Below are 23,392 nucleotides of genomic sequence, written 5' to 3' on the forward strand. Positions count from 1 at the left end.
ATTGAGTATCTTTTCTTTTTTGCTGTACACTTTTTTGTATATCCAGCGCCACCTGGCAACACAATAACCTTCTTGTTACAACCATATTGATAATGGTTGAAAAGCAGTACACATACCAATGAATCCAAATTTTACTCTACTAACTCAACCAGTGGCATTCTCATGGGTCATCAGCATGAGCTCTTCTAGTGGCCTCTATACACATCTCATTGGTCATAGTGGTGTATAGTGAGCTTACATTAATGCTCCCCCAGGTTGAGAATAGGGGTCTGTTTACTAAGCAGTGTTAGGAGAAGTGAAAAGTGATAAGGTACCAGCCAATCAGCTCCCAACTGCCATCTCACAGGCTGTGTTTGAAAAATGACAGTTGGGAGCTGATTGGCTGGCACCTTATCACTTTTCACTATTCATTTTTCACTCCTCCTAATACTGCTTAGTAAATAGACCCCTAGATCACTTGTAATTTTTCCAAGAGGTCAGTAATATCTGGAAAATACTGTAGGGATTTCTAGAACACATGTCTGCAGGAAGCTGTCAGTAAAGTGCACTATGGGCTGTAATAGTGATTTATATGCCGAAATAATTGGATGGAGAGAACGACGGTCAATAGTTGTATGTGTCTTTAGTACAGTGTATATTATGAGTCATACTGGATGATTTACTTTCAGACATTCACTAATTATGTGGTCTTTGCAACCATTGCACACAGCGTCATCCGTGGTAACTGATTTAGGGGCAGGGGGCAATTGGTCGCAGGCTTGTAGCAGTGCCGGGGGCTATTCAGTTGCGGGCTGCACTTACCGCGAATTTCTGTTCGCACCCTTCAGCTCTTACTGCGGCTGTGAGTGCATTAACCCATAGTTCCGGGCACTTAACCCAGGATCTTTGTGTTAATGCGCGTTATTGAATAGCTCCTGGCATTAAAGCTCAAGGCTATCTGTACCTTTGTATTCTGTTCGTCATTCCTTGGTAGGTGAAGAGATTATTTCTCTCCTACTTTTGAAGGAATGAAGCATTGGACTCATTATTAAGGGAATATAGGAGATGTCACTGATACCTTCAGCTTACCATGCAGTTCCTATATGGCATGCCATCCCCAAACACTACTATGGGGACCTACAATCACCAAACTTTGAAAACCAAACGTTTTCAGAGTTTGATTGCGGAAACTGATCCAATCTTCAGATGGCTTTAGTTTCCCGAGTTATGGGAAGGATGTCCGGAGTGAGAATATGGATTTGTTTAGATCCCTACAACTGCCAGCCCTCTCCGTGCACATGCGGAAACTTTTGCTGCTACTACTTAGTGTCAAAGTGTTAGTGGTAGGACTGCTGCCTCTTAGACCAGTTATCTCCGCAGTTGAGCAACGTTGAGTTGCGCCGTAGTTTGATATCTGCCACTGCAACTTGCTGCGAGTCTGATACCTAATTGAGGGGGCTCAATGATGAAGTTGCTCCTTAGGGATTGACTGAAAGTAGAACATTGCATCTGTAACTCTGGAATTGACATATATTGTTGTGTGTAGAACTTTGCAGGCGCATGCATAGTCACACCACAGTTTATTTATGTACTATGAACCAGTGACCTTGCTCAGACACACACCACCTCATGCATGTCCTTCATTGCTAGTGAATTGAGAGACTGCATTTCACTATACAGTGGAAATACAACGAAATACTGATAGGACAGTAACATCATAAGTACACAGGGGTTTTCACCCTATCCCTGTAAGAGTATATATGTGCGCTCTCTGACCCCAGTCTGGAGTCTTCTTGCTGTGCTGTTGACGGAGGCTTCTAATGCTGATGCCGGTATCTGGGCCCAGAGCGCGTGCGTATATAACAACTGTACCTTGGGTCTGTATGATTTATTTGCGCTAATTGTCTTTAGATCACAGCGTGTAACCATCTGTTTTTATATTGAATAATAACTTTTTGTGCTTTGGAACCACACTCAAAGTCTGAAAGCATTTATTTACTGTGCAACTCATTACGCTAAATAGCGACAATTTTAGAAGGTATAAACAGGATTGCATAGAGGTTTAATTTAGGTATCCATAGTATAGATTGTGTTTCCTGATAGCGTAAACAACACTTTCGTACTCCTGATGTTGTCACATTCCCACCAATTTCTCTTGCAATTGCTGCATATGAAAGACCATTTTCACTTAAAACCACAATCCGGGATCACGTCGCTGTGCTGCGGTCTTGAAAAATAAAGGATACCCAACGAAATACTGATAGGACAGTAACATCACAAGTACACAGGGATTTTCACCCTAAGTGTTGTTTTCACGGCATAACTTCCCTTGTAATGCAAATATTTGACCTGTGTTTATTGTGTTGAATTCAGCATTAAATTTCCTTTCATTTGATATATGAATGATTGCACTGTGTGAAGTGAAACAGTTTTTATAAGCATTCGAAGTTGATAAACATTCAAATTTCAAAATGTGTCCGCAATTTTTGCCACCAGTGTATGTTCACCTTACAGCTGTGTCCTCATACACCTTTGCTCAAAATGCACCAAATAACCCCCGTTTGGGGTGCTACGGGCTTTGCAACTTTAGCGGTGCCGAAGGTCTTTTTCCTTATATATGCATCTTAGTCGCATCACTAATGTGACAATAGGACAAGGCCAGGGTACAGAGGACCTCATTCAGAGCCGGATGCTATTTGCGGTCGTTCGTTCAGAAAATAGGGGTGGCTATTCAAATGAACCGTTCGCTCTTTGCGGTCTGTTCACGCCTCTAGGTCTGAACGAGCGAACAAAACTTGCGGTCGTTTTTTGGAAAACTACGCCCCCTGGCCGCTCGCACCATACGTCATGTCCGCTATTTATTAGATTAATCGAGTACATCGACCAGGGTATGAACTGCTCGCTATTCTTGTGGTTGGTTTTTCCTACTGCAATCTTGCGAGCAGTTCTGACTATAAAATAACCCAGTGACGTGGTCAATGACGCTGCTGTATTAATTATACACACCCATAAAACGCCCGTTTTGACCTTTAAGCACGCCTGCGTTCGGATCTCCACTCCCCGTTTTCAAGCACCTTCCCCTGTTACCACCCACATACGCCTCCTCCTGTCACTCAAAATAGCAGGCATTCGCTATTTAGCGAACAAACGATTTTCGGCCGCACTGACTGGTTCGCGCATGCGTATTATGATCCGTACACATGCTCAGCTGGGCAAACATCGCTCGGAACGAACGAGCAGCCGCTTACGAGCGGCTCTGAATCAGGCCCAGAGGCTGCTGGGTCTAGCATCACATGTACTTTTGTGTGTTACTAAGACGCAAATCAGGGTACAGAAGACACAGGGGTCTATTTACTAAGCAGTGTTATGAAACAGAGTGAAAAGTGATAAGGTGCCAGCCAATCAGCTCCCACCTGCCATCTCACAGGCTGTGTTTGAAAAATAACAATTGGGAGCTGATTGGCTGGCACCTTATCACTTTCTTATCACTTTTCACTCTGTCTCATAACACTGCTTAGTAAATAGACCCCATAGTATGATACGAGTTGCCGCGCCATGCCTACTGCTACGTATCTACGACTTTCTGCACACTTTTTACCAATTCCTGTGCAACTATTGTTAAGAAAGTACTTATAATAATAGTGAAGGGAGCTGTAAGTGAGTGAAAACTAAGTATGTAAAAGCTTCGACGCTGACTGATAAAGCTCTAATCTTCTCTGTTTTCAGGTTGAAGCAATTCTCGTTAATATTTTTGGAGGGATAGTAAATTGCGCCATCATCGCTAACGGTATAACGAAAGCTTGCCGAGAGCTGGAGCTCAAGGTGCCGCTGGTGGTCCGGCTTGAAGGTAAGCATTTAGTGGAGAATGTATCGGAGTCTTTTATATTTATTGTTTACTTCTATAACGCCACTTATTTACTAACAGATATACACACACATTATGCACCTCTTTACAGAGAAATCACATTAACGCCTTTGTCCCTGACCCATTGGAACGTATGCTCTTTATTTTCTACAACACAAACACATACAACATGGGTGGGTCTTTGTAAGCAGCCAATTACATGTTTGTTTTTGGTGAAAGATGGAGAACCCAGAGTAAAACCATGCAAGTTCAGGGTCAATATACAGACTCCGCACACCTTGGTCATCAAACCGTTGGCCCCAGCTATGCGACGCCTCAATGTGAATTACTGTGGGAACCTTACTATGGAAGATCAAATAGTTTGAAATGACGGCGCAGCCAAAATAACTAAAATATTTACATTAAGGGCAAAATTTACTAAGTGGCGGTTTGACTGCGGTTTCTATTCTATTCTAAACCCCGGCGGTTTGGTGGCGGTTTCTATTCTATTCTAAACCCCGGGGTTTTGGTGGCGGTTTGGCAGCGGTTTCTAAATGACAGCCCTGTTCTATTCTATTCTAAAATGTGTTTTGACTGTGGTTTGGCAGCGGTTTTGCTATCTGCAGATTTACTAAGGCCAAAACCGCTGCAAAACCGCCATCAAAACACATTTTAGAATAGAATAGAAAAGGACTGTCATTTAGAAACCGCTGCAAAACCGTCACCAAACCCCCGGGGTTTAGAATAGAATAGAAACCGCCGTCAAACCGCCGCTTAGTAAATTTTGCCCTAAGTCTTCCCTAATTTGATCTTCCTTACTTTGCTTCATGTCAAACATGCGTGATTCCTGACTTTTTTTTTTTTTTAAATCGAAGCAATTGCACTAATTGTGCAAATCAGCATTATAACCTATTTGCTTTACTGTTATAATTAAGATCATATGATTTATGCTTGTAGCCACTGTTTACTAATTCCATACTTTTTTGTGAATATATATATATAACAGCAATCAAGATCCTCCAATCACACACGTGTTTGTGTGTGTATGAATGTGTGTGTCTGTGTGTATATAAAATATGGTAACTACCTGTCATGCATGCTATATTGCCCATTTTGCCTTATTTCACGTTGCTTAAAAATTACTTCCTTTCATAGAAGTAAACGTTATTATAGTTATTTTTGAAGGTTTTGGTTTGAGGTTTTTTATTATCTGTCATTTAGACCTCACAATCGGAGCCAGAATTAGTTCTTGGCTATAATATCCGTTCAATTTGTCCTCATCTCAGCAAAGAGGAACATGTCCTTCTTTTCTGCATCCCAAAGGCAAATGTGTGTCTAGATTTCATGTCTTTTTCTTCCAAACCCCTTTTGTAGTGTGTGAGAGAAGGAAGTGTACTACGAAGCCTTTCAAGGTTTCTCTAAACATCAGTAGTTTTACTATGTAATTACCCTGTTTAAAAAGAACATTAATTTGCTGTCACAAAGCTATCAAAATATGTCAGCAAAACAGAGCACAAAATTATTCCTCAAAGCATTCTTGCAAAATTCTCTAAGTATATGTTTTTGCCGGATCAAAGAGAATATCTAGCATGACTTCACATTAACACTACAGGAGCGTTAGGAAACATATTCTTACTATTCTTGTGTCTACAACACGCTAGGTGAAATACGTTTTTATTATTTGTGATTGTTTATTTGTTTTTCGGGGTAGTCTTCTGAGATTCGTTTCCCTTTATTACGTTTTATAATTCGGTTGAGCATCACAATGTAGCTTTGTATCATTTTGTTTCAGGAATGCAGTTGTTTTTTTTTTTGCGTTTTAGTTATTTTATCTACCTCGTTTGCTGCTGGCACTGTAGGACGACGGATTCATGATGGAGATAGCTTTAGGAAACCTCCTGGCAATTTCATACATAAAAATGTTGGTCCCGTTATTCCCCATCTGGGATTGGTGAGCGCTTGCAGGGTGTATACAGATCTGTCCTCATACACTTAGACCCAATATGCCATGCGGCGCAAGACGCCTTGGGCGAGTAAGCCGCCAGTTCCTGTGTGACTAGGCTTGCACCGACCGTCTGTTTCGATGGAAAATGCATCTTACCAGGGGCGTATTAACAGGGGAGGGGGCCCGTGTGCCCCTCCTTTCTCTCTAGTGCCAGCAGCGCACTGAGCACAGCACCGCAGCAGTAGACACTGGGCACTAGTTTGTAGCGGTCATTTTCCAGCTGATTTGTGCAGCACTGATGCCGCCACCTGGGTCTCCGGGTAAGTATTAAAAATATGGGTGTCCCGCACACCCTGCACCCATTATAGATACGCCCCTGCGTTTTAGGGCCTGATTCACTACCGATTAAAATAGAGATTACGTACGCAGTTCAACCGCGATACTATACGAATCCATTGTGATCGCAGTGGCCGGTTCGCGCACGCACACTGCGATGCATGCGCAGTATGCAACAATTGGCCGATTGCGTAATCGCAGTTGCGATGGGAAGTGAATCAGGCCCTTAGTTGCAAATGGATGTGTCAAACTGCTTCACGAGACTGCACTGATAAATTTGTTCTGCCACATTTGTATATTTCTGTGCGGCGGTATATACACATGAATATTAACGGAACTTGGCCTGGAGAGAAGCCGCAGCCTCGCAGCACTTCATATTCAAATTCAGACTCTGGGCAAAATTTACTAAGCGGTGGTTTGACGGCGGTCTGTATTCTTTTCTAAACCCCGGCGGTTTGGTGGGGGTTTCTATTCTGTTCTAAACTCCGGGGGTTTGTTGGCGGTTTTGCAGAGGTTTCTAAATGACAGTCCTGTTATATTCTATCCTAAAATGTGTTTTTAGAATAGAATAATATTGGGCCCAAAATAAGGCCAGTCATTCGTGTTTGGCGTGTGTGTGTGTATATATATATGTGTGTGTGTATGTATATATATATATATATATGTATATATATATATATATATAGTCCAAACATAGGTGTCACTCACGGCGTCTTAATAAAACAACTTTCACAAGCTCGTTAAAAGTTGTTTTATTAAGACGCTGTGAGTGACACCTATGTTTGGACTATTAATATTCCTCCCACACCAGGAGAGGTAATAAGGAAGGCACCGGGCGCACTATACCATTGCTTTATGTGAGGAGTGCCAGCATGTTGGACTACTATATATATATATATATATATATATATTAATTATAGAGAAACACACACCTATATTTAAACAAACTGACCTACACTCACTGATTTAAAGTACAAATGCCCAGGTGTTCTCCACAAAATTATTATTTTGCTCTATCTATATATTTTTTTTATATATATACACACACACGCACATAACTATACACACACATATATATATAATTTTTTTCTTTTTCTTTTTTTTTATATATACACACACGCACATAACTATACACACACATATAGGACAAACTGTCCAATGTTAAATGTGTTAAAAATATATTCCTCACCCAAAAGCTATGGACTACAAGTCTACAGGACTGCCTACCAGGTAGTTCTCCTTGCTCTCATTTGTATAAAATGCTACTAGTGTTAGGCAGGAGGTTCCAATAAACAAAAGAGTCGGTAGATTAAAAAGAAAATAAAAATAAATAATTTCGAAAGTAATTCTCTCTGGAATAAACAGCTAGCACAATACATAGGTATTTTATGTACCGTTGCACCAGAAAATGCTAATTTCTGGTGACAGGTGCAGTGTAAGCAGAATGTTCCAAAACGAAACACAATTTAAATTCTGCAGATGAGGCAAAACCTTTTTGAAACAGGTAAAATGCTGCTTAAACATCATTTATTGTTTTTAGACAATAAGAGCCTTATCATAGTTAATTTGTTTTTTATTTATTTTTTGTGGGGGGTGGGTGTGATTATATTACGTTTATAGAACCTATGTGATCCAGTTTGTTTGTAGCTTTTTTTTTTTCTTTTTGACTGCAAGTTACTTTTCTTCACATTGTCATCATGTCTAGGCACCAGGTGTCTGGGTGCTTGTTCACCCCCAATAGATCTATTGCATTTTACCATGTATGGCACTTTTCAGTCTTAATTGGGGCGGGGGGAGTACCTTGAGGAGCCCCTATGATCTTAAGCTGTCTCACACACGTCAAGTTCCAGCATGCTTTACCAACTGATCAATGGGAGGGCATGCTGAGACTTGTAGATTCACAATAGCTGGAGAGCCACAGGTTGGACAAGCCTGATCTAGAACATTAGACTTTGAATATAATGTTTTTAAGGACCACCCCATTATTAAACTAAACATTGATATTTTTGTCTTAAAATAATGCTTTTCTTATTCTTCTATGTCCTTGTTAGGGATGTGCAGGCTAGGATTAGTTTGGATTTTCCCGCCAAATTCAGATTTTTCCCGCCAAAAATCGGGTATCAGAAAGAGACAAAACGTCATCTTTCATGGACAAACATCACCTTTCATGGACTTTTGTCCAGGAATGACTTTCGCACTGGCGAAAAGTCAATGTAATTGAATACGGGGATAATTGAAATAGGCGAAAATGACATCATTGGTGATAATTATCCCCGATTCCGACATTTCGCCTCAAATTGAATATGGGCATAGGCGTCTATTTGGCAAATTCTCTTACAAGCCTTCCACATCACACATTGTGCCTGATTCCGATGTTCATGCACTTGAGCGATTATCGACGGTCTGCCCATACGTCCCAGCTGCATTGTGCACGCACTGCGAATGAATTGCGCTTCCGCATGCTGTGAGGATTCACTCGCAATTGATTGACAGGAAGAGATCGTTATGTGGGTGGTTACGGGGAGTTCCGGCAAAAACGCAGGCGTGTCGAAGTTGTTTCCTAGGCGTGTACTAGCCAGCGTCTGCGATCACGCCCAGAATGAACCTATAGCGTCTCAATTACCACAGCTATTCTGAGTGACCATGGGCTATTCTGAGTGACCATGCGGGCAACTACGAGGGCCCCGGTGGTCGTCTCAATACAAAATCTGCCACCTGTTGCTTTAGTATCTTTTGCTGTAGGCTTTGAGACCTTGTCCTGCTGGAATATAACTCCAACAACAAAATACATGCAGGGCCAATTGCCCATTTAAAAGTACATAGGTCACCAAATCCCCAGCCAATACCCCAAGACTCGGTTAGGAAATTGAGACCGTTGTCCCCGGTGGTACAATCAGCCTAGTCGGTACATTACAGGGGAGTGAACCTATTAAACAATCCCACTGGTCCCTAGGCTGCCATTCTTTCCTGCCAAAAGAAAAAAGTCGACAAACATCAAAGGAAACAGGGAGGGAGGGGAAAATGACTGAAAGGACGCAGATCCCTGCCTGTAAGGAGTATTTAAAGATTTAAAGCCTAACCCCTTTTTAGAAGCTTGTCTGTGGTTCAAATTGCCACTTGCTTCCAAACTTTATGTTCAATAGAGTCATTTGTAACAACTAATGCTGGCCATACACCTGCACGATTTCAGGCCGATTGCCCGATTTTCGACAAGTCATATGATGGATCTTGTGAAAATCGTGTTTTGTTTTTTTTTGAAGATAAGATCTGATGCGCGCTCCCGCAGCTCCTATAATCGGATCCAGGGGTGGAGAATGTAAAGTGGCCCTGGAAAAAAATGTGGAAGAGGCCCTATGTGCGAAAAAGTGGGTGGGGCCTAATTACAAGGGGTGTGGCCTAATGAGAAATGCTATGCCCACAAGCAACTCCCCCCCCCCATTTCTTTCATGCTGGGGGCATGCCCACCACTCCATGAGATGCGAGCCATGCCCCCAATCCCTCTCTCCAGTGAATAAGCACAGCGAGCAGGTGAATGAGCATTTTCTTACCTATATGATCTCTCTGCAGCGGGGAACCTCTGAAAAAATTGATCCTTCTTGGTCAGGCAGTTTCTTGAGTCGGTGATCACTATTCATGCTGAGATCACATGGTCCGGAAGCCGCCTGTTTGTGTAGCAATAAAGCCAATGTCATCATGCAACAGAGGTTTAACCAGATAATCCATAGTAACAGAAGTTTTGGGGCAGGACAAAATGGGAGTTTCCTATATTGAACAATTTAATATTAATAAAATATATTTGCTCATTGGTTCTATTTGCATTAGAATATGGTTTCATTACAATTGTTATCTTACTAAAGATTACTGTTCCCCAGTGTTTTCTTCTAATAGTACCAGCGTTCCTTCCATCCTATATGTGTGTCTCCAGCACCATCGCCTTGGTGTGTCTCCAGCCTATCCGCTCTCATGTGTTTCTTCAGAGCTATCCCCCTGCGCCTCTCCAGTGCTACCTCTAATTTTCTTCGGCACCATCCGCCTGTGTCTCCCCACATTGCCATCCTCCTGCGTCTCCCAGGCGCCATCATCCTGCATCTCCTCGGTGGCATCCTCCTGCCCTAGCACAGACTAGCCCTTCTTTCTCACACACAGGTCATCTCCCCTTAGCACAGAATACCCCCCTCCCCAAAGATCATCTCCCCCGCCCCTAGTATAGCAGCTCCCCCTCCTCCAGACAGATCATCCTCTCCCCTGCCCCTAATATAGCAGATCCCTGTCCCCACAGACAGGTAATCATCTCCCCCACCCCTAGTATACCAGAGCCCCCTCCCCACAGACAGATCATCATCTCCCCACCCCTGGTATACCAGAGCCCCCTCCCCACAGACAGATCATCATCTCCCCCACCCCTAGTATACCAGAGCCCCCTCCCCACAGACAGATCATCATCTCCCCACCCCTGGTATACCAGAGCCCCCTCCCCACAGACAGATCATCATCTCCCCCACCCCTAGTATACCAGAGCCCACTCCCCACAGACAGGTCATCATCTCCCCCACCCCTAGTATACCAGAGCCCCCTCCCCACAGACAGGTCATCATCTCCCCACCCCTGGTATACCAGAGCCCCCTCCAAACAGACAAATCCTCTCCCCTTAGTATAGCAGACTCCCCCGCCCACAGAAATATCATCTCCCCTTAGAACAAAATGAGCCCACCCCAGACAGACCATCTCAGTATAGCAGCCCCCCCCACAAAATATCTCCCCTTAGAGCAGCCCACCCCACAGACAGATCATCTGATCTCACTATAGCAACCCCCCATCCCCCCCAGAGAAAGACTGTCTCCCACAAGTTCAACATATCTCCCTTGCAGATCTCCCCTCCCCCTTAGACAGATCAACTTCCCTCCGACCTCCCACTTAGACCGATGATCTCATTCTCCCCTTAGCAGGGCTCCCACCCCAGACATCCTGAGTCTCACTCCATCTCGCAGCCCCATTGCCCTGCACAATGCACTGCAAGTCTGCCCTGCTGCACCTAGCCAGATTGTCTCCTCTCCGCTCTGCCCTCTCCCCAGGCTGTGAAATTAAACATGACACTTCGCAACCTGGGGAGGGAAGAGTAGAGAGGAGACGATCGGGCTGACAGACTGCCTGGACGGCCCCCCACCCCCGCCGCAACTTACCTCCATTGCGTCGCGGTCACACCAACGGCCGCTGTCACCTGCGGGCCGCGCCATTTCCAATCTTGTTAAGTCCTCCGCAGCATGCTGGGCGGGGCTCAAGCAGACTGCCGCTGGCCTCTCCTCGCGAGAGGCTAAGACACGGCCACACAGAGCTGACAGGCAGCCGGGTGCGCCTGTGAAAAAAACGCAAAGTGGTCTCTAAAGGAGCTGGCTGGTGACGCAAACAAGGGGGCGGGGCCTCAACAGAAAAGCGGCCCCACATCCAATCGGCCCACCAGGAATTTTCCCGCAGAAAATACCTTCCAATCCGCCCCTGATCGGATCTTATGATCAGATGTGCAGCCCATGTGTTCCATCGTATCGTGTGCACATCGTGCCGTTTATTTTGTAGCAATTCAAGTCATTTCAATGACTGTTTCCCTAATGAGCGCGTGAGACACAGGATCGATCTTACGACAGATCCTGTACTAAGAAAAACAACAAACATGCTGCCGGTACTGCCAGGGAGCTCCGGGGTGTCGGATGCTGAATCGGAACGTATGCTGGTGGGGCAGGTGTATGGCCAGCTTCAGGCTTTAACAAGTTGTGTTGACTGCTCTTATACACAAATGATGACCTATTAGCCCTGTATGCAATGCTCCATATCCAATTATATATGGTAATTTTATTATACTAGGGATAATATATATATTTTTTTCTATGAAATATGCTGCTCTACTAATTGTGAGTTACTATTTTTATATATTGTCTAGATGTTTATGTGATTAAACTTATTTTGTATAATTATATACAAGCCTCCTGTGTCGAAATAGAGGCCCTGATTCAGAGCCGGACGCTCTGACCAGAGCGCTCGCTCTGAATCAGGGCCCACCTCCATTAATATGGAGCGTCCTCCTGGACGCTCGTATAGCTGCGTGCAGGATGATGGTCGCGATGGTCTGGACCATCGAAACTGCGAGCAACAGCCTGCGGTTGAGGTTTTCAACCGCAAGGCCAGGAGTGATTTTGGCTCTATCAGAGCCAAAATCACTCCCACTGACATCACTAGTGATGTCAGTGGGGCCGGCTTCTGACGGTAGGTGTTCCCTTGGGAACGCCCCCGTCAGGGAGGCACGCCCCCGGCACGCCCTCCAAAGGGGGCGTGCTGTCAGTCAACATCGACAGCACGCCCCCTTTGATGAGACACTACGAGCGAAGGAAAGTCCTTCGCTCGTCGAATCTCGCGCATGCGCACGACGGAGCTCCCTCCATCGTGTGCCTGCGCAGTGCAGACCATCGACCCACTTGCGAGCGGACAGCCGCTCTCGAGTGGGTCTGAATGAGGGTCAGAAAGCAAACACGGATATATCTATCAATAATTGAATGGGATTACTTTATACCACTATGCGCAGTAAATAAAGAACTTTTGAGCTTTTCTATATCCTTTCAGGGTCCTAGACCCTTTACTTGCAGCTGGTGTTATTTAATTATACTATTTAATATAGTATTAGCGCCGGGAAGTACAGTGGTTTCACTATGATAAAAATCTGTATTTAAAGCCTAACCCCACCCTTAAACCTGCCCATACCACCAATCATTGGTTGTAACACATTAAAAAATGTAGTCCCTTAAAAACCCTGCATTGTCAGCTCCATCTGTCCCTAGCCTAGGGGTTTAAGGTCCTACACAGGGTACCTCTGTTGGCAGTATGTGATTGGCAGTGTGATGATCTATCTCTGCAGTATGTGATTGGCAGGGTGGTGATCTATCTCTGCAGTAAGTGATTGGCAGGGTGGTGATCTATCTCTGCAGTATGGTATTAGCAGTGTGGTGATCTATCTCTGAAGTATGTGATTGGCAGGGTGGTGATCTATCTCTGCAGTGTGTGATTAGCAGTGTGGTGATCTATCTCTGTAGTATGTGATTAGCAGTGTGGTGATCTATCTCTGCAGTAAGTGATTGGCAGGGTGGTGATCTATCTCTGCAGTATGTGATTAGCAGGGTGGTGATCTATCTCTGCAGTATGTGATTAGCAGGGTGGTGATCTATCTCTGCAGTATGTGATTAGCAGTGAGGTGATCTATCTCTGCAGTATGTAATTAGCAGGGTGGTGATCTATCTCTGCAGTATGTGATTGGCAGTGTGGTGATCTATCTCTGCAGTATGTGATTAGCAGTGAGGTGATCTATCTCTGCAGTATGTGATTGGCAGGGTGGTGATCTATCTCTGCAGTATGTGATTGGCAGGGTGGTGATCTATCTCTGCAGTATGTGATTAGCAGGGTGGTGATCTATCTCTGCAGTATGTGCTTAGCAGTGAGGTGATCTATCTCTGCAGTAAGTGATTGGCAGGGTGGTGATCTATCTCTGCAGTATGTGATTGGCAGGGTGGTGATCTATCTCTGCAGTATGTGATCGGCAGTGTGGTGATCTGTCTCTGCAGTGTGTGATTGGCAGGGTGGTGATCTATCTCTGCAGTATGGGTTTAGCAGTGTGTGATTAGCAGTGTGGTGATCTATCTCTGCAGTGTGTGATTGGCAGTGTGGTGATCTATCTCTGCAGTGTGTGATTGGCAGTGTGGTGATCTATCTCTGCAGTATGTGATTGGCAGTGTGGTCATCTGTCTCTGCAGTATGGGTTTAGGAGTGTGGTGATCTATCTCTGCAGTATGTGATTAGCAGGGTGGTGATCTATCTCTGCAGTATGTGAACGGCAGTGTGGTGATCTATCTCTGCAGTGTGTGATTGGCAGTGTGGTGATCTATCTCTGCAGTATGGGTTTAGCAGTGTGGTGATCTGTCTCTGCAGTGTGTGATTGGCAGGATGGTGACAGGGGAGGTTAGGGTTAGGCACCACCGTGGGGGGGTTAGGCACTAAGGGGGTTGGGATAGGTTTAGGCACTAAGGGGGGTGGGTTAAGTTTAGGCACTAACGGGGTAGGCTATGGTGCGGGGTATGGAGAGTTAGCGTGTAGAACAGGAGCGTTAGGGGGAGAAGGAGGGAAGGTTAGGCTACTTACGTATTCTCAGCATCTGGATACCGCTGTCGGTCTTTTGACAAACCTGCATCCCAAGTGCCGGGCTCCCATCCCCAACCCCTGCCAGCCTATGCTGCCTCATACATGCTACACTTCAGAAGAGAGAGAGAAAAAAAGGATAGCTCGGTATTTGGTCCAATCCATTTCTGATGACAGAATACCTAATTAGTGAATTTAGGGCCTAATTCAGGGGCATGCGTTAATGCGATTGCAGCTGCAATTTTGCATGGAACACAGTTACGAAACCATACAAATAGTTCTAAAGCTTACCCACGCATAAGAACGCCCGCCACGGCCTTCTCATATGCGTACGACGTCGCTGCCCTGTGTAAATGTCAATAACATCAACGCACATTGAGCAGTCATCTTGCCCTTGCGGTAGGTCTGACCAGCCGCAGACTCGGCAGGTCTCCTGACTCGCAGAGAGCTCTCTGGAGATCGCAGACGCTAATTTATGCACGCCCCTGTAACGGTGTTTAAACGGTCAAGACACGCCTGCATTTTTCTGACCACCCCCCTATTACCACCCCCAAACGCTGACAACCTGTCAATCACTTTGCGATGGATTCCTCAAAGCATCCGTAATCACAATGCGATCGCAGCGCACACGCAGTGCGGCTTGTACGCATGCGCAATGGCAAAAGAAATCGATCGAATTGCGTACGTACCATTGCGTCCATCTCTGAATCAAACCCTCAGTAAACACGTGCAAGATTGCACCTGTAAAACTTGCGGGTCACCCCCATGGTGTCGGCAGTGTAGGCAGCCATTGAATTCACTACCCCTTCATGGAACAAATTATAGGTACAATTGTTTATCACATGTTCCTGTAGGAAGCTTAGGGACACAGGCTCTACAGTGAATTAAATCATCTTTGTCCTCATTCGGTGAATTACAGATGTCTTCATGAAGAAAATCTCAATCAGTCAAATCTGCCTCGATTTAGTGGGATTTTATGAGCAAATCTTTGTTACCAAGTGTATAATAATTACAGGCTGCTTGATGAGGGGCTGAGGGAGGGATTACCGTTCCCTTTGAACATGGTAACATTCTAATTGCGTATATTTACTCAACTAATCAAGAGGATGACCACCAGCTGGGAAGGGGGATTATTAGGTTTTGTTATAGGAGGCATTGAAAATAAATGGGACATTTGGAGTGCCTTTGTGCAGTGTGTTTTATTGCTTGTTTTGCTCTGTGAAGGCGTAATCTCCCAGTTTTAGACGCCAATGGTAAAGACATGGAAAACATGCTTTGTTAGTGGAGTGGGAATGCAGTAAATCATTTTTGGCAATACAAATGCGTCCTCATGCACCTAGCCTTAATATGCCATGCAGCAAGACGCCCGGTGCGAGTGAGCCACGCAAAGCGGTGTAGCATAGCGACTTTTTTTTTTAAATTTGCATCTTATTCGCACCTCAGACGCAGCAAAACACCACTAAGGGCCATATCCTATTAGACGCGATAACCCATTTTTCCCTGATAACCATTTTCACAAATGGAAACTTATCCTGCAACCCAATAACCCTGCATTGGAGTGATCGTGATTCTGTATTCGGGACCCCTGGAGCAGGTGATAAGTTGTGCAAACCCCTATTTTTGTCTGACAATGTTGGGACACCGTCCTTCTGAATAATTATGCCCAAAAAATTTTTTTTTTTCATTTGGCCAATAATTACGTACATTTTTGGGGGTGAAAAAGTAAAAAGTGTTGTAAAATGGGTTTAAAGTAGTGGGACAGGTATATGGGGACTGTATGGAAAGGACATGTGTTTTAAAGTGACAGGTGTAGTTTTAAAAATAATGACACGAAAATATACTTACACCCATTTTAATGTACCTCTGATACCCCTTTCACATCAGAATGCCGGGTCGCAACCAGGATTTTGTTCACAGGTCCATCCTAGATGCGACACGACTGAGACCTCATTCAGACTGGCGGCCTGACCCAGCACTAATGCCGGGTCGATTACGTCACCGCCATCGTATGCTGTGCCGGGGCTTGGATATGAGATCCTCTCCAAGTGCTGGCTCTTAGTATGCCGTGAACGGGACCCGGGTCACATGGACCCAGCTTACCTGCTCACACTGCACCACGAGCCGGGTTGAACCCGTGTTCAATCCTTCTCGTGACCAGGGTTTAAATGACGGGTCGCTCGAATCGGCTTACTTCAACCTGGCCCTTTCACACTGCACAGTAACCCGGGTGTGAAAAGGGGATGCGGTCAGGAAGCCGACGGTCGAAATGCCGACCGCCGGCTTCCTGACTGTCTAATGCCGGCAGGGGTCTAATGACAGGCGTCAAAATCCCGACGCTTGTCATTTTACCTATCCCGGGAGCCCGACACCCGGCATACCGATCGAAGATAAGGCAGGCGCGGACAGCCGCGGTGGGGGAACAGTTAGGTTAGGGGCTCCCAGGGGCGACTTAGGGTTAGGCACCCCCCCCCTGGGAGGGTTAGGATTAGGTTAGGAGAAGGGGAGGTTAGGGTTAGGCACCCCCCTGGGAGACTTAGACACTTACAGGGGGAGTTAGGCACTTGGGGGGGAGGTTAGGGTTAGGCACCCCTAAGGGAGGGTTAGGGGGGGTAAGGTTAGTGAATATAGAAAAACTTACGTGTCAGGATCTTCACTGCCGTCGGGATTCGAACTGCCGGATGCATTTTATACCGATTTCCTACCGCATTTATTTTGGACAAAAAATATTGCTTTCTATAATTTTTTCACTGTTATGGAAAAATGCATATAACCCCAAAACCTTTGATTATAGCCACTTACAGACTTCTATAATGTTACCCAATATTAATTTACCTTTTTTTGGGGGTACAGGCAAGATTTATCGGGTGAATGTAATCGGATTGCCCGATAAACGGGAGCGTGCATACATACTATAAAATATATATTTGTGTGATCAGTGCGATAAGTTTACACCGGCACAAACTTATAGTTATTGAGGCTAATAGGATATGGCCCTTAATCTGTACCAGAGACGCCGCGCTGTGACTTTATCCGTACAGGAATTAGTTGTAAATATGTACAAAATCGCACATTAACTTGGCGTGAAAGAAATCCGCGCCCGCAGCATAGTAGCAATTCGTGTACAGAATCAGACTCCGTTCGTATCAAATTGAACAGTGCAGTCTCGTTAAAGTGGTCTATTCCCATCTCATTGCGACTAAGACTAAAGCCGCTTACACACATTTTGAATGACAGCCCCAATCGTTTACGATAAACCCAGTCGGCTGTACATGCAGCCCAATCTGGGGTTATCGTGAGCAATACCATGCTGCTGAAATGGGCAGGGCGGAGCTTTGATCATGTGACTAGCAGCAAATTGTAGCATCTGTCTCCAGCCCCACTTGTGGCATGAATTGAGGAATTGCAAGGCAGGAGAATCATGTCATCATCCCCTCCCCCCTGCGCAGTTAAATCTTGAAAGCGATGTAAAAAACAGGATCGTATGACCCCCCCCTCAGCGATTTGAAATGTTTCTACATTGCTTACAGGGTAAAACACTATGGGGCTTATTTACTAGGCATTGGGGTGCTTTGCTGCTAAAAGCTTCGCTCTTTTACATTTTGGGCTTGAACATGCCGGGCAGCCACCCCTTAGTACAGTGGTTCTCAACTCTAGTCCTCAAGTACCCCCAACAAGTCATGTTTTCAGGATTTCTATCTGTGAAAACAGGTGGGATAATTATGGAGCCAGAAAAATAGGGTAACCCACCCATGCATGATTAAAGAAATCTAGACAACACGACGTGTTGGGGATACTTGGGGACTGGAGTTGAGAACCACTCCCTTAGTACATATACCCCTGTATCACTACTATAATTTCAGCTGTAGTTTCCCTTTAATAAGGAGCTACAGTATGTGTAAGCCGAGTTCATGGTTACTGGGACAGATGAAAACATTTTTAATGTAGTTTTCTCATCCTGGCAAATCTGTCATTCTCTTTTGGGGATGACCGATAACGGGCTCGCACACATGTTGTGGGAAAATAAGCTTCTCGCCCCATTGTTCTATCAGGTGCTCGTTCATTAAAGCATCTCAACGCTTTCCTGCGGCGTAGCGGACTATGGGCCTGATTCAAAGACTTACGCTAACGCTGTCGCAGATGCAAATATGTACGCAGCCGCTATGCAAATATATACAAACGTTGCAAACGCCAGGGAATATTTTGAGACGCCCACCAGCAGCTTTTACAATCCAAACGTCTCCGTACAAAGAATCCGCATTGGTGGCAGATCATTAATTTGTTGCAGCCCTGAGTGAGTCTTGGTCCCGCAAAATGACCGGTGGGAATTGAGACGCCGGAGCCATGTTCCTTGCACATGGGATCGCAGTCACAGGGTGTGACACGTCCCCGAAATGGTCGTGACGCGCCTGCGTTCTTTCCCGCCACTGCCCGTTACCTCCCCCAAATGAACCCTGACTGTCAATCATACTTCAAATAAATACTCGCCGCGCGCAACCACGGTAATGTATCTTGGCGCATGTACAGGCCCTGTGTATTTAATTAGCCTTCCCATAAGCCAACTGTACCCACAATACTATAATATATCATACTGAATCAGGGCATCATTTGGCCGCAGTATACAGAGCACTAGATGTATGAAGCAAGCTTTATGCACAATGTAAATATAAAGCAGGGGTTCCCAACCATGGTCCTCAAGGCACACCAACAGTCCAGGTTTTAAGGATAGCCATACTTGAGCACAAGTGTCTTTAATTAGCACTACAGTTATTTTGATTTGACCATCTGTGTTCAAGCATGGATATCACTAAAACCTGGATTGTTAGTGTGCCTTGAGAACCGAGGTTGGGAAACACTGATATAAAGTGTAAAATTAGATCCTGCACCACTGTGACTGCATTTGTTCCCTCAGCACACGATAAGATGGCCGCCTACATGAAGCTCTCAGGATACGCCTCAGCAGCCAGAATGTGCAGCATGGTGTGCGGAGAGGCGGAAACCTCACCTCACATCACAGTCCAGCCTCCTACCACTTAGAACCAGTTTATCGCCTAAACCACTTGTGGCTTAAGTTAATAGAGTAACTGGACATTGGGACTGTGTTTACTACATATACCACGTTTATGTGTGATAAGTTTTTTTATTACCTTGCTTATAGATAGAGCACCAGAGTGGGAATAGAGAGGTGCCTCTCCGTACAGGAGTCTTCAATGCTTCCCCTCCACCAATTCCACTCACTGCAATAAACACGCACAGAGAACTCTCATCTATGCCCTGCTCCCCAGCACCTGGCCCCTCAGGGCACCTGCTCTGTACTTTGCAGTGAATGACTTCACCCCACCTGACGCCGCCACCTTCCTGTGCAGACGTCCGTCCTCCTGCAGCCGCAAAGCTTTGTGCTTGTGCTCTGGCAGAAAGCTGGGCAAATTATTCATTTTGAGGAACACGCTACTATTTTTACATTTAAAGTCTCCCTTTTCTTGACTCTATTTCTAACTTGTTCCACTCAGATGATCAGTGCTACGGAGATACCTAATGGGTATGGTTTGTTTCATTTATATCTGAGGGCTCCATCTCTTGCCGCCACAAAGGGGAAATGTTTTTGTACCTAGGAGCACAGGAGTTTGATTTTGGAGGTTTAGCGGAGTACTGATTTCCCTCCCTACCACGCTGCATTGTAATAACTCTGGTTCATATGTCATCCAGATTCCTGCCCCATTGCTGCAGAGTCCTATCACATTACGTTGTATCCTTACATACCATCCACACACCTCTGTGCTATTCTCAGTCTTCTGCAGGGTTTTGTATCATAATATAGACCTGCTCATATGATTGTCCTCTCTTTACATACCTATATCATGCCATGGTAATGTCTTTCTATTCCCGTATAATGCCATGGTAATGTCACTCTATTCCGTATCATGCCATGGCAATGTCTCTATTCCCGTATCATGCCACGGTAATGTCTCTCTATTCCCGTCACATGCCATGGTAATGCCTTTCTATTCCCGTATCATGCCATGGTAATGCCTTTCTATTCCCGTAATATGCCATGGTAATGTCTTTCTATTCCCGTATCATACCATGGTAATGTCTTTCTATTCCCGTATCATACCATGGTAATGTCTTTCTATTCCCGTATCATGCCATGGTAATGTCTCTCTATTCCCGTCACATGCCATGGTAATGCCTTTCTATTCCCGTATCATGCCATGGTAATGCCTTTCTATTCCCGTATCATGCCATGGTAATGTCTTTCTATTCCCGTATCATGCCATGGCAATGTCTTTCTATTCCCGTATCATGCCATGGTAATGTCTCTCTATTCCGTATCATGCCATGGCAATGTCTCTATTCCCGTATCATACCATGGTAATGTCTCTCTATTCCGTATCATGCCATGGCAATGTCTTTCTATTCCCGTATCATGCCATGGCAAAGTCTTTCTATTCCCGTATCATGCCATGGCAATGGCTTTCTATTCCCTTATCATGCCATGGTAATGCCTTTCTAATCCCGTATCATGCCATGGCAAAGTCTTTCTATTCCCGTATCATGCCATGGCAAAGTCTTTCTATTCCCGTATCATGCCATGGCAATGTCTTTCTATTCCCTTTTCATGCCATGGTAATGTCTCTCTATTCCCGTATCATGCCATGGTAATGCCTTTCTATTCCCGTATCATGCCATGGTAATGCCTTTCTATTCCCGTATCATGCCATGGCAAAGTCTTTCTATTCCCGTATCATGCCATGGCAATGTCTTTCTATTCCCATATCATGCCATGGTAATGTCTCTCTATTCCCGTATCATGCCATGGTAATGCCTTTCTATTCCCGTATCATGCCATGGCAATGTTTCTATTCCCGTATCATGCCATGGTAATGCCTTTCTATTCCCGTATCATGCCATGGCAAAGTCTTTCTATTCCCGTATCATGCCATGGCAATGTCTTTCTATTCCCATATCATGCCACGGCAATGTCTTTCTATTCCCATATCATGCCATGGTAATGTCTTTCTATTCCCGTATCATGCCATGGCAATGTTTCTATTCCCGTATCATGCCATGGTAATGCCTTTCTATTCCCATATCATGCCATGGCAAAGTCTTTCTATTCCCGTATCATGCCATGGCAATGTCTCTCTCTTCCCGTCACATGCCATGGTAATGACTTTCTATTCCCGTATCATGCCATGGCAATGTCTTTCTATTCCCGTATCATGCCATGGTAATGCCTTTCTATTCCCGTATCATGCCATGGTAATGTCTTTCTATTCCCGTATCATGCCATGGTAATGTCTTTCTATTCCCGTATCATGCCATGGTAATGTCTTTCTATTCCGTATCATGCCATGGCAATGTCTCTATTCCCGTATCATACCATGGTAATGTCTCTCTATTCCGTATCATGCCATGGTAATGCCTTTCTATTCCCGTATCATGCCACGGCAATGTCTGTATTCCCGTGACATGCCATGGCAATGTCTTTCTATTCCCGTATCATGCCATGGTAATGTCTCTCTATTCCCGTCACATGCCATGGTAATGCCTTTCTATTCCCGTATCATGCCACGGCAATGTCTGTATTCCCGTGACATGCCATGGCAATGTCTTTCTATTCCCGTATCATGCCATGGTAATGTCTTTCTATTCCCTTTTCATGCCATGGTAATGTCTCTCTATTCCCGTATCATGCCATGGTAATGTCTTTCTATTCCCGTATCATGCCATGGTAATGTCTGTATTCCCGTGTCATGCCATGGCAATGTCTGTATTCCCGTGTCATGCCATGGCAATGTCTTTCTATTCCCGTATCATGCCATGGTAATGTCTTTCTATTCCCGTATCATGCCATGGCAATGTCTTTCTATTCCCGTATCATGCCATGGCAATGTCTTTCTATTCCCGTATCATGCCATGGCAATGTCTTTCTATTCCCGTATCATGCCATGGCAATGTCTTTCTATTCCCGTATCATGCCATGGCAATGTCTTTCTATTCCCGTATCATGCCATGGCAATGTCTTTCTATTCCCGTATCATGCCATGGTAATGTCTTTCTATTCCCGTATCATGCCATGGCAATGTCTTTCTATTCCCTTATCATGCCATGCCAATGTCTTTTATTCCCATATCATGCCATGGTATGTTCTTATCATGCCCACATCATGCTATGATGGTGCCTTTTCATGCCCAGGTCTTGCCATGGTAATGTCTTCCCATTCCTGCTAAATGCCATGGTAAGGTCATTCTATGCTCAGCTGATTCCATGGCAATATCATTCAATGACGTTCCATGCCCAAGGTATGTCTATGTCAAATTTTACTAAATTATGTCAATTACTTTAAAAGTTCTAAGAAAAACTTTGGGGCCAATAGCGACAGAAACACCCTGTAGCAGATTAAGCATAACAATTCATAGCGCAAGTCATTATGCTGTACACCAGTTCCTTTGCGACAAAAACTAATATTCGTTTAAAATAAATGACTCAAGCACTGGAATCCCTACCCCCGTGCAAGAGCGTGTAATCCATGCCAGGCGTCTTGCACCATATGGCGTAAAAAGGATGGATGTATGGACACATCTATATAGTGCTATAAAATTCCTTGTAAGGGATACATAACTCTGTTTAAAGTATGTTTATAGGTTTGCTATTATCTATTTTCTATAGTTAAAACTTTTTACTGTTTTACGGTTCGATTTTGCCACATGTTAGTGCTGCAGTCATTATCTCTGTAGCTTTTCTCTCTTAGGCTCGGTCGATTGTCTTTTTCCACTGCACAGAAATACAAAAAGGTAGCTGTGTTCTCATTAGTTAGCGAATAGTGTTTCACACAGGGTCTGTATCAGACTGAATACAACTGGTGACATCACCAGGTAAGGATTGGCTGCTGTGCAAGACATTTGTAGACACACTGAATAAAGGAAGAGAAACATTATTATTTGTAACATTGATTACTTGGTAGACGATTCTCCATTTGAAATTATAGATCACAAAAACATGTGTGTCCCCAGCTTCTCTTTAAAAATACATTGGCAGTTGCATCAGCACCATGGACAGCGTCCTATTCCTGCATCAACTGTTTCCATGGCGGGGCCACAAAAATCCGTTACAGG

At 44.7% G+C, this 23,392-nt stretch overlaps 1 protein-coding gene across 1 annotated transcript in view; it reads left to right on the forward strand.

The window, feature by feature from the left end:
* SUCLG2 (succinate-CoA ligase GDP-forming subunit beta) overlaps window positions 1–23,392 on the forward strand; it is a 257,830-nt gene that overhangs the window by 221,375 nt on the left and 13,063 nt on the right. Inside the window, exon 10 of the mRNA XM_088473443.1 lies at window positions 3,706–3,826. Coding sequence (XP_088329569.1) covers window positions 3,706–3,826 — 121 coding nt within the window. The remainder of the gene's footprint in view (window positions 1–3,705; window positions 3,827–23,392) is intronic.

Source organism: Taudactylus pleione, unplaced genomic scaffold (genome assembly GCF_031769625.1).
Source record: "Taudactylus pleione unplaced genomic scaffold, aTauple2 ptg000135l, whole genome shotgun sequence".
Classification (NCBI taxonomy): domain Eukaryota; kingdom Metazoa; phylum Chordata; class Amphibia; order Anura; family Myobatrachidae; genus Taudactylus; species Taudactylus pleione.